Source organism: Protomyctophum bolini (assembly GCF_963924005.1).
Source record: "Protomyctophum bolini genome assembly, chromosome: 18".
In the NCBI taxonomy this organism is placed as follows: Eukaryota; Metazoa; Chordata; class Actinopteri; order Myctophiformes; family Myctophidae; genus Protomyctophum; species Protomyctophum bolini.
Window position 1 is genome coordinate 29,284,196 of NC_137879.1, and position 13,210 is coordinate 29,297,405.

At 42.8% G+C, this 13,210-nt stretch overlaps 1 protein-coding gene across 14 annotated transcripts in view; it reads right to left on the minus strand.

The window, feature by feature from the left end:
- Positions 1 to 1,540: 1,540 nt before the first annotated feature.
- Positions 1,541 to 13,210, minus strand: part of LOC308333327 (calcium/calmodulin-dependent protein kinase type II subunit gamma) — a 69,935-nt gene continuing 58,265 nt past the window's right edge. For all 14 annotated transcript variants that reach the window (XM_080789664.1, XM_080789663.1, XM_080789670.1 and 11 more), the window contains 3 exons: positions 9,758 to 9,852; positions 6,643 to 6,880; positions 1,541 to 5,544 (listed from right to left, as the gene is read on the minus strand). In XM_080789664.1, coding sequence (XP_080645790.1) covers positions 6,648 to 6,880; positions 9,758 to 9,852 — 328 coding nt within the window. In that variant the 3' untranslated portion in view covers positions 1,541 to 5,544; positions 6,643 to 6,647. The remainder of the gene's footprint in view (positions 5,545 to 6,642; positions 6,881 to 9,757; positions 9,853 to 13,210) is intronic.

Sequence of the window (13,210 nt, forward strand, 5' to 3'; positions counted from 1 at the left end):
CGCAGACAGAAAAAGCTAAAATACGAGGTTTACTGCCCGAAAGAAAACGAAAAGTACTCTGTTCCTTTCCAGCACTGTTTGAGAGAACAGGAGCCGTTGACTCCCATATGTATGTTTGCAGCCATGTAACTATGTAACCTAGGCTGTGTACATAATCAAGACTGAATCATGTGAATTATGTGATGGTGGGCAGCTCTGTTTAGGACCAACCAGCCTGTCGGAGCGTACAGTAGCGATGTGTGGCATTCAGCGTGCTAGCTTGGCAGCCGGGATATAAACAAGGTATAAGCTTTGTGTTAAACAGTCTTAATGGAGCGGGACGAACGATCCGCTCATCTTATTTACGACTTAAACCCTTTATACTTCGTTGATAGGGTCCCCCCGCCCCTAGGAGGTCACTAATGTCTCCATTCAGGGTCCCCCCGCCCCTAGGAGATCACTAATGTCTCCATTCTGATAGGGTCCCCCCGCCCCTAGGAGATCACTAATGTCTCCATTCAGGGTCCCCCCGCCCCTAGGAGATCACTAATGTCTCCATTCTGATAGGGTCCCCCCGCCCCTAGGAGATCACTAATGTCTCCATTCTACACCAGCTAAAAATTGTGAAGAATATTGTGAAAAAAGCAGATCTACAAGCACACAAGTTGCTGTGAGCCGTGTAGATCAGCTATTTTCAAAATATTTGTATATATATTTATATATTCTTGTATATTCTTTCGTATATCATTTGAAAGTCTGGACAATGTTTGACCAGTTTTTATAGTAGTTTGTTGATTACTTTTGATGCAGTAATGGTCATTTCTCTAATTCTTATTAAAAAAGGACTTAAAAGTTGTGAAATTGTCACTTTACCGACATCATGGTGACCCACAGGCCACAGGTGGAGAACCACTGCTGTACAGAGTCTCTTTGCTGAAAATAGCCGATCTACAAGTACGAGCTTTGCCGAACGTTCGCTTAATGTGACCTGCACAGAATAGGTTTGATGCAGTCGAGGTCAAAGCTTGGGTCGTATGACTGCCCAGCTGACGAGATGAAACAAGGCGTATCGTCGTATTAAACAAGTTGACAATCTGCTCAGATTTTGGGTCCGGTAGACGCTTCCTTCTCCAGAAAGAATTCAGGGAAAGTGAAATAAATGAAATTTGGCTTTGAAACAGATACTGGTGGCTTATCACATCAGTATAAGATTTGAGTGAACGAGGGACGTTGTGGCGGATGAATAGTCCTGCTAAGCCATAAATGGGGGAAAAAACTAGCTTGATTTATTAGTAAAGTTCTGGCAAACTGGTAGGTCCGCCGGGGGAGAGGACGCGGTACGGTAGGCCTTCCAAAATACTTAAGCTACCTTTCAAACAAGATCATTATCAGACAAAGAAACAAAACGGTTGCCTGACAACTGTTTTGTTTGAAACATGACTGGAATGATGACTATGAAGTAGGCCTCGTTTCACACAGAGAGGCACAGCGGACTGAGGCGGTGGAAAAAAGAAGTGTGTGATGTATAAAGGAAAAACACAATCAGCCTTGAGAGACAAAACAGTGCTGAAATAGTATTTTTATTAAATACTTTCAAGATCCAAGTTCGAAGAATAACAAAGCTATGATGAAGACCAACTAACACTCAGACAAACACTTGATAGTCGTCAATTCATGGTTTGTATTTCATTGTACATCATGATCATGCAAAAAACTCCAGCATCCTTGTGAAGGCTGGGGGAGAAAGCGCAGCCCAAATAGTATATCATTACTAGGGATGGGACGATGATCGTTATAGTTCATCGTGATAAGAAACCGCTCACAATAATTCTATCGCAGAGATTTAAATTCATAGTGAAATTGTCATACGTCATATAGGATGAATTAGCTTTTGTTGAGCTGCAAATTCAGCATACCACTTAAACCCTCTATGCTAGATAAAACGTCGCCATAAACAGCAGATCTACAAGCTCACAACGCGTTGCAATGCAACTTGTAGATCGGATATTTTTGGCAAATGCTTATTGCAGAACAGGGATGCTGGGTATTCAAGTGGTTAACAAACGTGTCATTTTAAGTTTTAAGCACATTTTGATCATTCGCGATAATATCGTGAAATCGCGCATTTTTTCCCCCAATAATCTTGACACGTAACTCTCACATCGTCCCATCCCTAATCATTACAACGCAGGGAAAATGCTAACATCGACGGCCTCAATGCCAAGCTACGGCTCCTGTATCCTTTTTTTTTTAAATTAAGGTTTTTTCTTTTCTTTTTTTTTGCGAGTTTCTTTTTTTTGTCTTTGCTTTTTAAATTGTTCATGTCACCTATTCAACATTCTGGATGGAGGAAGGTCTCATTTCAAAGATGCAAATATGGTTATATATTATATAAACACTATCCCCATCCTTATTTAGGTAGGTACATGGTAGAAATGCTTAACTGAAACATGCATATAACTAGGGTCTCCCGCTCTGGCTTCTGCGGTGTAAGGTCTCACAACGTGCCAACTGTCTCTCTCTCTCCCTCTCTCTCCGTCTTTTTTTTTTCTTTTTCTTTTGGAACTACTCTTTTTAACTGAGCAGGCCACGCATTTTAAAGAAACACTGAGGGTTTGATTATGTCAATAAATAATTATAGCCCTAATCAATCATCCGGATCATTCAGTCAGAATTATGCATTGTTCGTCTTTTATCTCCATCTTGTTTCCCCCCCGTTTTGAGTGTGCGTGCGTACGTGTGTGTGTGTGTGTTCGAGGGGGCAGGGGGGGGGAGGGGGGGGGAGAAGAGTGCAGAACTCTAGCTTGGCTGAGCAGTAAAAAATTACCAAACGGCAAACGACAGTTATAACAGCAAGAGCGACAACAAAACTCGAAAACCAAGTTAACACCGGAAGGAATAGAGCGCAAAACGAGAGAGTTACAAACAAACAAAGCCTTTTTTTTTTTGCTTAGCTTTTTTTTTCCAAGGATAAGGGCGGGGGAAGGCGATCATCATGGAACGTACGTACGTTAGGGAGATATACTGCAGGGCCAGGTAACATCTGGACGTACGTACGTTAGGGAGATATACTGCAGGGCCAGGTAACATCTGGACGTACGTACGTTAGGGAGATATACTGCAGGGCCAGGTAACATCTGGACGTACTGAACGTACGTACGTTAGGGAGATATACTGCAGGGCCAGGTAACATCTGGACGTACTGAACGTACGTACGTTAGGGAGATATACTGCAGGGCCAGGTAACATCTGGACGTACTGAACGTACGTACGTTAGGGAGATATACTGCAGGGCCAGGTAACATCTGGACGTACGTACGTTAGGGAGATATACTGCAGGGCCAGGTAACATCTGGACGTATGTACGTTAGGGAGATATACTGCAGGGCCAGGTAACATCTGGACGCACGTACGTTAGGGAGATATACTGCAGGGCCAGGTAACATCTGGACGTACTGAACGTACGTACGTTAGGGAGATATACTGCAGGGCCAGGTAACATCTGGACGGACGCACGAATGGAGACGGTCAAGTATCACAGTGGGAGGGGGGGGGGTAACGCCATGGTCACACAAAGGCAATGGTTGCAGATATGTCACAAAGCCCAACACAAACAACAGGCGTGATATGTTGTATCTACCGCAATGGAGGGAGGTGAGGTGACGACTCGCATGCGTTTTTGCGAGGTCAGGAGTGACTGAGGGATGTTTGTGTTCGGGGTGTGGTGGCGGACGACACAGGCGGCGATGATGAAAATCTCTCTCTCTTTTTTTCCCTTTCTTTTAATTCAAACCTGTCTTATTTTATTGTTTTTCTCCATTCACTTCTCAGGCTGAAAACAGTCATGTGTCTGTGACACTGGTACTGTGTGATGTGTGTGTGTGTGTGTGTGTGTGTGTGTGTAACAGGAAGAGCAGTAACAGTTTCTTAAATTATGCAGTGTTCAAAAATGTCCAAGATCTATAAAATATTATTTTTTTCTCTTTTCTTTTTTAACGCTCTTGGGCCCAAACCGAAATTTTAAGGTCATCATAAACAACAACAGGCTATCGTGGATGTGTGTGTGTGTGTGGTGGGAGGAGGGGGGGGGGGGTAAGGTCATAAGGTCATGGGGGTTTATGAGGTGGGGTTCCCACGACGGGTGCACAGGATGAGTCTCTTGATGCATGTACATATATTACACCTTTCTACATTACCCTGTACATACACTGTATGTACACAGGCATTATAAACAAACCGCCAGGCCTTTAAGAGCAGAAAGCGAGGGGAAGAGGTAAGGGTGGGGGGGGGGGGGGGGGGAGGGGGAGGGTTAAGAAGAAGGTGGGAGTAAAGAGAGAAAGAGCGGGGGAAAAGAAAGAAAGAGAGAGAGAGAGAAGGGCCAAAAAAGCAAAAGGAGAGATGGCGGGAAAACATGCAAAACGCAGACACCTTTCCCGGAAACTGTCTCTCTCTCTCCATACACTGCATACAGACATACCTAAAAACATTGTACGGCGCAGCAGCATCGCAGCTTTGTACTTATGCACAATAAAACTCAGTTCGCGATAAAAAGTAGCCTCAGACACAAGGTTTTTTTTTTTAGTCAAGACAGCAACGTCTCAGCTTATTCACAGGAACGCAATATGGGACAGGACCCTAAAAAAACAAACAAACAAAATTAATCGATCTGGAACGCGAAACCCTGCGACCTCCTTCGCTTCTCTCGGGAAAAACGAAAACGTTAACGAAAACGCGACACACACATGACCACATAAAAAGCCTAAAGTTCTACACTTTGGTGCTCCATGTTTTTTTCTTTTTTTTTTTTTCTCTCTTTATATCAAGTTTTTGCTCACGTGGTCAAGTTCTCTCATTCCCATTGAACTGACGTGATTTTTCCCTTTCCACCCTCCCCCTCCGATTCTAGACGTTCGCTTTTTTGCGGGGGAGGAGAGAGGTTTCCCTATTATCATTTATACATCAACTTTCCGGGATTATCCAGCGTCATGCTTTCTGCCCGGAGGACCCCCAGGATGCCAAAAACAAAAAACAAAAAACAGTCCAATACCTCAGCCGCTACTCCCTCCTCTGTTCATACTCCAACATACGTAGTAAATATAAATGCTTAGTTGGGTTCTGGTGGTGTTTTTTTCTTGTACATCTAGTCATAATTTACACAGGATATTCAGAAACTCATAAACCGTCACAAGTTCAACTGTTAAAGCCTCTCCCCACCCCCGGGGTCGTCTCACCTTGCGCGGGGCAGAAAAAAAAGATGGCTGCCAGGGGGGGAGGGTCAGAGGGCAAAGACGCAGCCCTCCTTTATTTTGGGGCGCCAGATGCATGCATCATCCCATTGGGGGCGGGTTGCCTTTGTGTCGGGGCCGTGTGGCGGCCCCCAGCAGGTCAAAGGAGGGACGGGATTGGTTGGTGTCGTGGAGAGGGATGCGATTCTCGCCCGGCCGGGCTCCTTATGGCATTTAGCCAATCCACGCAGAGGACGTGCCGTCGTGCCCCTTTAAACACGCTCGCCGAAAAAACTGCCCCCCAAAACACACGCTCCAGTGGACTGGAGGCTCAAGACCACTGTGGGATGGGGTGGAAGTGGGATGGGGCGGGTGAGGTGAAGAGGGGGAGATATTTGGTCATTATTAGCATCGATAGCAGCCGAGAAAACGTTTGTTCTGAAAAGCGGTGTAAGTGCTATTACTTGTTGTATAGTTAAATCTCTACAGGTTATTCCAAATAGTAATGATTGCTAGGGAGTGTTTGTTCGGTACAAGGGTCTCTCCAGCTCTTTAGGAAATGTTTCAAGGTCAGGATAGCGGTTTTATCCAGCGATGTTGAACCGTTTTTCAATGTAGTGGATCCTTGGACCTACATGTGGTCATTCAAATGGGATATGGGCTATATAGCCTATGGAGCATTGTGTTGATCTAATCAGTCCAATCAGGGAAAGAGACCACCACAAAGATAATACATCAGCTTCTATTTTATTGTGGTCCAGTTCCAGTTCTTTTTGTTTTGTTTCATCACTTCCAATTTCACTTGTTTCAAGTTGTTTAAGAATCCTGAATTTTATAAGTAACTCCCAATGATCACTATCAAAATGTAGAGCCATTTAAGACTTATTTCTTAAAGAAATATCCCTTACACCACCTTTATTACACGTATATATTGTCTAAAATAAAATGGATGCTCTGAAGTTCGTTTGGTTAGTGATAACTGGCAGACAAACTCAGCCACAGTGAAAAGGTACAAGCATTTTGAGTGGGTTTGTAAATCACATCCTCATTATTATTATTATCCCCATTAATTTGTATATAATACATATATAGTCCTTGTATGTCCAAAACCGTTCTTTTTTTATTATTGTACATAAAAAAAGAACATTAAATTGTGAAAATACGGTAGCTTTCAAAATCGCAGTGCGAGACGCTGTGAGCTTGTAGATCTGCTATTTTCACTATTTTTGTGCGACACTCTTGTATGATGAAGTAGGGCAGGGGTCTTCAACAGGAGGTCCGTGACCTAAAGGGGGTCCGTCAAATCTTTGTGCGATAGCCGATCTACAAGCTCACAACGCCTCGAAGGTTGTAGATACGAGGTGTCTGCCCCAACAGCAACGATGACGCGTGTAACCGCTATAGAAAGGTTCTCAGTGCGCGCGTGTGTACTGTGTACCTGGATCACTGTAGTGGTGCGGCGGGCGCCCCCGAGCAGTGGAAGTGAACGTTGAGCCACTTTCCGTCGCGGCGATGCCACACCCTGGTCTCCTCCGATTGGCTGGAGCGAGGGCGTCCCACGGAGTCCACAAATTGCGTCAGGCGGATGTAGGCGATGCAGGCGGCGTCCTCTCCGATCAGGTGCACGTGCGGGTTGAGCAGGGTGGTGTGTACCGGCTTGCTGTTCTTGCTGAGCACTGGATGACATAAAGCGAGGGAGGGGACAATTATTGATTTACACCTTGGATGACAATTGGATGACTTGGGGCATTTTGTTCCAGCAGTGTTGGTTTTTATAGTCAGACTTTTAAATACATTTCTATTTAGATTGACTAAATGTACACTTGATTTTGTCGTCAAAAGATTATTTTGGCGGGCCGTGACGGAGTCATAATGTCTGATTTTACACTTGGTTGAATGCTGAAAATAAGCCGGTCTATAAGCTTGTAGGTCTGCTATTTTAAGAGCTCAACACCCGATCGCGACCAAACATAAAATGACAAAAATGATGTCGCTCCCTAACATTTTAATCTAGTTTTTATTTGTTGACAAAATTGTTAATATATTTAGTCTTTAGTCATCATAGCTTAGCTTTTATTTGGTTTTCGTCAGTGCATTTTTTGTCATTGTTATAGTTGATGAAATCAACTGCAAATTGAGGGAGAAATTGTGGCAGAATTATTGGCTGTTCAGCGTTGCCTTATATGTTCTCTCATGGATTAAAGCGAAATAGGATAGTCAATTTGTATTTTAAAACAAAATGCCAGACGCCAGAGTGTTAACCTTTGCTTAATTAGGATTCATTCATTAGGGAAGCATGAGGTCAGTCCGTTGCTCTCCCCAGGTTGGCAGAGGGAGTGTAGCGCCCCCGGGTTATATTAGAGCAGGGGTTTTCAACTGATTATGAACCAGGGGGACCAACACCCTGACTAAGACTCAACCTAAGGAACACCGATGTGTTGGGTGGGAGGATATGGGCGTGGTGTGGGGGGGAAAGCTTGGAATGAAACATCGAGGGCTTCATTTAATTGGTTCATTTGACGTGAATTAAATCAAGCCCTCAACTCTTTTATTGCCCGCTAGGTGGTAGCATAAGCACGGCTAAGCTGTGCCAGCCATTGCGTCCCATTGTACGAGCCTCCGTTTTTATTTACGGGTTATCAGGGAAGAGGGGTCTGTTGTTGTGAGGCGTGGTCATTAGCATTAACTAACCTCTCGCCAGAAACGGTTACATGTCTGGAGCGATGCGAGACAAAGTCACAAATGAAATACGAACGGATGCGCGACGGATTACCATGGACATCGCTCAAAGCTTTAGAGATACGGGGCTTTGAAAATCCTGTTTTAATGCAGGCTCAATGGAAGAACCCATAGCAACCGGAGCAATTATAACAACAGCTAGCAACTCGATGCTAACGTGAGTAGCATTATGACTCGATCAATCGAAAGCGCTATAAAAGAGCAATTGCTACGGCAATGGCGTTGAGGGTAGCATTGATTAATTTGCTTTAATTGACGTACATTCATCTTTTTGTGATTATCCTTTTGATTATGATGGGCCAAGTTATGTAATGTTGAATACAGGTACATGTTTTTCATGATCAATAAAGATGTCAATCAATAGGCAGTTTGTTTTGGTGCCATGACAAGGTTATCATATTATGGTACCCAGTCCTACACAAACGTTAAGGATCTCCTGATCAGCTCTAAACTTGAAGAGTTATACTGTACTTGTTACCATATTCTAATGATATAACTGGACAGAGCATGGTTTGACTGCACGATCACTGTATTGTGTGTGTGTCTGTATGAGAACTGGCTGTACCAGCCACGGTTCTATTGTGTGTGGCCTGTAGGCACTAAGCATACGTGTGTGTGTGTGTGTGTGTGTGTGTGTGTGTGTGTGTGTGTGTGTGTGTGCAGCTGGCCAATAGGTGCATTGACTGTACCTGTCATTCCTGTGTGTTTGTTGTGGCTGGACTGAAACGTGCAGGCCAGACCGCAGGCCAGCCCCGTGCACAGTGCACACACAGTGTCACGTCATTTGTCACTCATATCAAAGGAAACTAAAGTGACTTTCATCGACCTCCTTTGATGGACTGAACAAAAGGCCCACGTTTTATTGTCCATGGAAATCCCCACCCTTCTCGTTCTTTAAGGTTAGCCATTTAAACCCTACAAATGCTGCTGCGTATTACATTTTATTCTGCGTTTACAGATGGCCAGAGACACCAAAGTGGGAAAGTGTGTGTGTGTGTGTATTTTGATTGAATATTGATTGATTGAATACTTGACACACTTATAAACATCACTAGGTACAGTAGTACAGTCAACGGTTATGCTTATGCTAAGAGCATTAAAAGCCCCAGGGGTTTGTTTCCATTGTGGTCCTTTGTACTCAATTCATCAGTAATACTACCGACAATACAACTGCATGGCGACAGCATTTGAAAAGTGTGCGTGAGCCAACAGCGTGTCTCCAGAGAGCGGCCATACTGTATGTACTGCTGAGTGGGTAGAGAGGCCATCTGCTAATCAGAAGGTCATCGCTGCCTTCCACCCTCGGCTTTGCCCGGCTACGTGTCCGAGTGTCCCTGAGCAGGACACTCAAACTCCTAACAGCCCTGCAGCATCCATGGGCCCCGGCCGGGCAGGCCGTGCGCAGAAACGTTAATTAACCCCGGCTTGGCACATTTTGGCAGGACAGTCGTTCTCAGTCGTCCCCCCCCCCCCCCCTCCCGGCAAAAATTGTTTATCACAACAGTTAAAAAACTTTAGCAATATAAGCCCACAGCATCCCATAGCTGGTGGGGACTCTGGAGGCTCTCCATACTAACCCGAGCAATGCTAAAAGGTAAATAGACGGTCGCTGCTTTCATATATGGAGTATACGGTTGTCTACGAACATACGCGTAGATAGCACCAGTAGGTACCGATAGCCTAGCTACGTTTATAAACGTAGATAGCAGCGAAAAAGTTAAATAAAAAAATAGCAGAAGACAAATCTTCTTGTATGGCGATCTCTTGCATTATCTTCTTTTTTTTCAGAACCACAGCGTTGTAGCATAACTCACGGTTCTCAAAGTAGAACTTGTGGAAGTCCATTCCTTCCACCAGGTTGCCCAGTGCCTCTGGCTCAAAGGACGTCAGGCCGGGATCGCAAATCCTCCTGGAAATAAAAACGACAGTAGGGCAATAGAGAGAGCAGAGAGGAAGTGAGAGGTCAGTAAGTAGCCTATTCAACATAAATCCAAGTGTTCAACCAAAGAATCTCAACCACTTAAAGGAGAATTCCATGCTAGAAGGCTTTCTTACCTTTATTTGTAGTTGTTACGTCCCCACTAAAGAGGTCCAGGTGTTATTTTGTGCAAAAGTGCATTATTGGCTATTTCCCCTAATATAAGCCCTCAATGGGGGTTGGGTTTTTGTGCTAATTCGCTTATTTCCATCGAAATAAGTAGTAAAGTGTGCCACTTGGGATACTATTTACATTATGAAGAGAGGATATATTAAAAAAAAAGATTTTTGAGCAATGGAAATAAGCAAATTAGCACCCCAATGCCCCATTCAATTCAATGCAATTCATTGAGGGCTTATGGCAGGGGAAATAGCCAATAATGTGCTTTTGCACAAAATAACAGCTGGACCTCTTTGGTGATGTAACAACTACAAATAAAAGGTAAGAAAGCCTTCTAGTATGGAATTCTCCTTTAAAATGTGTGTATCCATTTGTGGGGAAACCTTTTGCAAAAAATAGCAGACCGACGGTCGGCTATTTTCAACAAAGATCTTTAATGTAACATGACCCTAACCCTGTAAAACAGAAAAGATTTTTAATGTAACATGACCCTAACCCTGTAAAACAGAAAAGATTTTTAATGTAACATGACCCTAACCCTGTAAAACAGAAAAGATCTTTAATGTAACATGACCCTAACCCTGTAAAACAGAAAAGATCTTTAATGTAACATGACCCTAACCCTGTAAAACAGAAAAGATCTTTAATGTAACATGACCCTAACCCTGTGAAACAGAAAAGATCTTTAATGTAACATGACCCTAACCCTGTGAAACAGAAAAGATTTTTAATGTAACATGACCCTAACCCTGTAAAACAGAAAAGATCTTTAATGTAACATGACCCTAACCCTGTAAAACAGAAAAGATCTTTAATGTAACATGACCCTAACCCTGTAAAACAGAAAAGATCTTTAATGTAACATGACCCTAACCCTGTAAAACAGAAAAGATCTTTAATGTAACATGACCCTAACCCTGTAAAACAGAAAAGATCTTTAATGTAACATGACCCTAACCCTGTAAAACAGAAAAGATCTTTAATGTAACATGACCCTAACCCTGTAAAACAGAAAAGATCTTTAATGTAACATGACCCTAACCCTGTAAAACAGAAAAGATCTTTAATGTAACATGACCCTAACCCTGTAAAACAGAAAAGATCTTTAATGTAACATGACCCTAACCCTGTAAAACAGAAAAGATCTTTAATGTAACATGACCCTAACCCTGTAAAACAGAAAAGATCTTTAATGTAACATGACCCTAACCCTGTAAAACAGAAAAGATCTTTAATGTAACATGACCCTAACCCTGTAAAACAGAAAAGATCTTTAATGTAACATGACCCTAACCCTGTAAAACAGAAAAGATCTTTAATGTAACATGACCCTAACCCTGTAAAACAGAAAAGATCTTTAATGTAACATGACCCTAACCCTGTAAAACAGAAAAGTCACTAGTATAGAGCCCTGATGGACTTTGAGCCGATATTGTTTTGGTAAGTCGTTTTTAAGAAGGAGAACCGTGTGCAACGTTAGGGCAGATTTCCTCCGCAGTCATTTACATCTAGTCGACGTCTATCTGATTTGTTGATTGATAGTAGACAACTCGCACAACGCCATCGATAAGATAAGGTATCATCAATCAATCAATGTCATCTGTCTTCCGGTGATTTCTCTCTTTCTATGTGGCTAGAGTGTGTGTTGTTGCATGTTGTTTTTTGAGACAGGTCTCGAAAAACGAAGAGAATCTCCTCCTGATTTGTCTGTCTGAAGACGAATAATCAACAGCTGCAGGGCTGTTCAATTACATTGAATAATCAATGTGAGATCTGTTCAGAACGTTATGCGGTTTGTGGAGAATGGACCGTCCAATATTTACGATACATTTGTCCCTATTTGACTTTCTTTTGGTCAACATCAGTATCAGTAGTTAAGTTTGCAATCATTTCAAACTTTCTTTCCCCATACTTTGTTCATGTCATACAATTCTCTTTTATTAGGGCTTAAGTGTTTAAATTAAGTAAATGATACTTTTTCTAATTTATTAGAAAATGTTGCACTTTTTGACAAAATATTGGGTCTAGGACTATTCAATATCCGGATCAGACTCAAAATGCTGCCATCGGTCAGGCGCTCACATTTACAGTGAATGTCGGTCATAATCTGTGCTCATGGTCACTTTCTCCATTGTAATTAAAGAGCCTCACATCCTGCCTCAGGTCTTCCAGACCCCATGGGACACAGATAACGGTTCATCAAATCAAAGTTTCATCCTAGCCAGTGTTGCTAGCCCAAAAGAAGTGACTATAGGCCAGCATGAGTACATTAAACGTATATACACAGGCCATTTTGAAAATACCCGATGTACAAGTTTCTAATGATCTAATAATTTAACTAGGCTATTGCATCAGACAGACCGCTGACAATGTAGTCAGATGGGGGAGGGACGATGTCGGGAAAACTGTGTTGTTAGGCCCATTCAGCAACCAAATAAAACATGTTTCGATTATTGACACAACGGATTAGGGATTAGCGATAACGGATACCCGATAAAATCCGATAACAAGCTTATTGAGTACCCGTTATCAATAAGCTTTAGGCTTATCAAGCCTGTTATCGAGCATATAGCTGCCCATGACGTCATGTTCAAACAATCAAGACAAGAGGCGATCAAGAAATAAATGTAATCATCCATGCTGGCACAAACATGTCAGTCTAAAAGTGTATTTATACCTGCCAACCAGTGCTGCCAGGGTAAACAAAATAACACTTAAGTTTATCAGTTTCTTTAATATTATTTTATTGATAAAAAGGTCAATTGCCTGTTAGAAATCTACTGTACTTGAAGGCCCTAGTAAAAGATACTGGTTCTGTTCAGAATGTATTGTCTCCTGGCTTACCACAAAATAATAGAAAAAGCTCGATAGTGGGCTCGATAAGCCTGATCGATAAGGTGATCGTTATCAATGAAAATGAACGAGCTCCGTCCCTACAACTGAGGCACATTTCCCTCTTTATATAGCGGCAGTTGTGATGTGATGCCATAGCCTGAGAGGATGTTCGGGTGAACGTGTTGCACTGACTGCTTCATTCATCAGTCGGTGATGACGCTCTTGTGCCCGTTCAGAGTATGGGAAGACATTGCGGAGCCCCCATTGGCTTAAAGGACAGCAAATGAGGAAAAGGTCAGGACTAGCGCAGTGACTGAATATGGTCCAGCTGGTA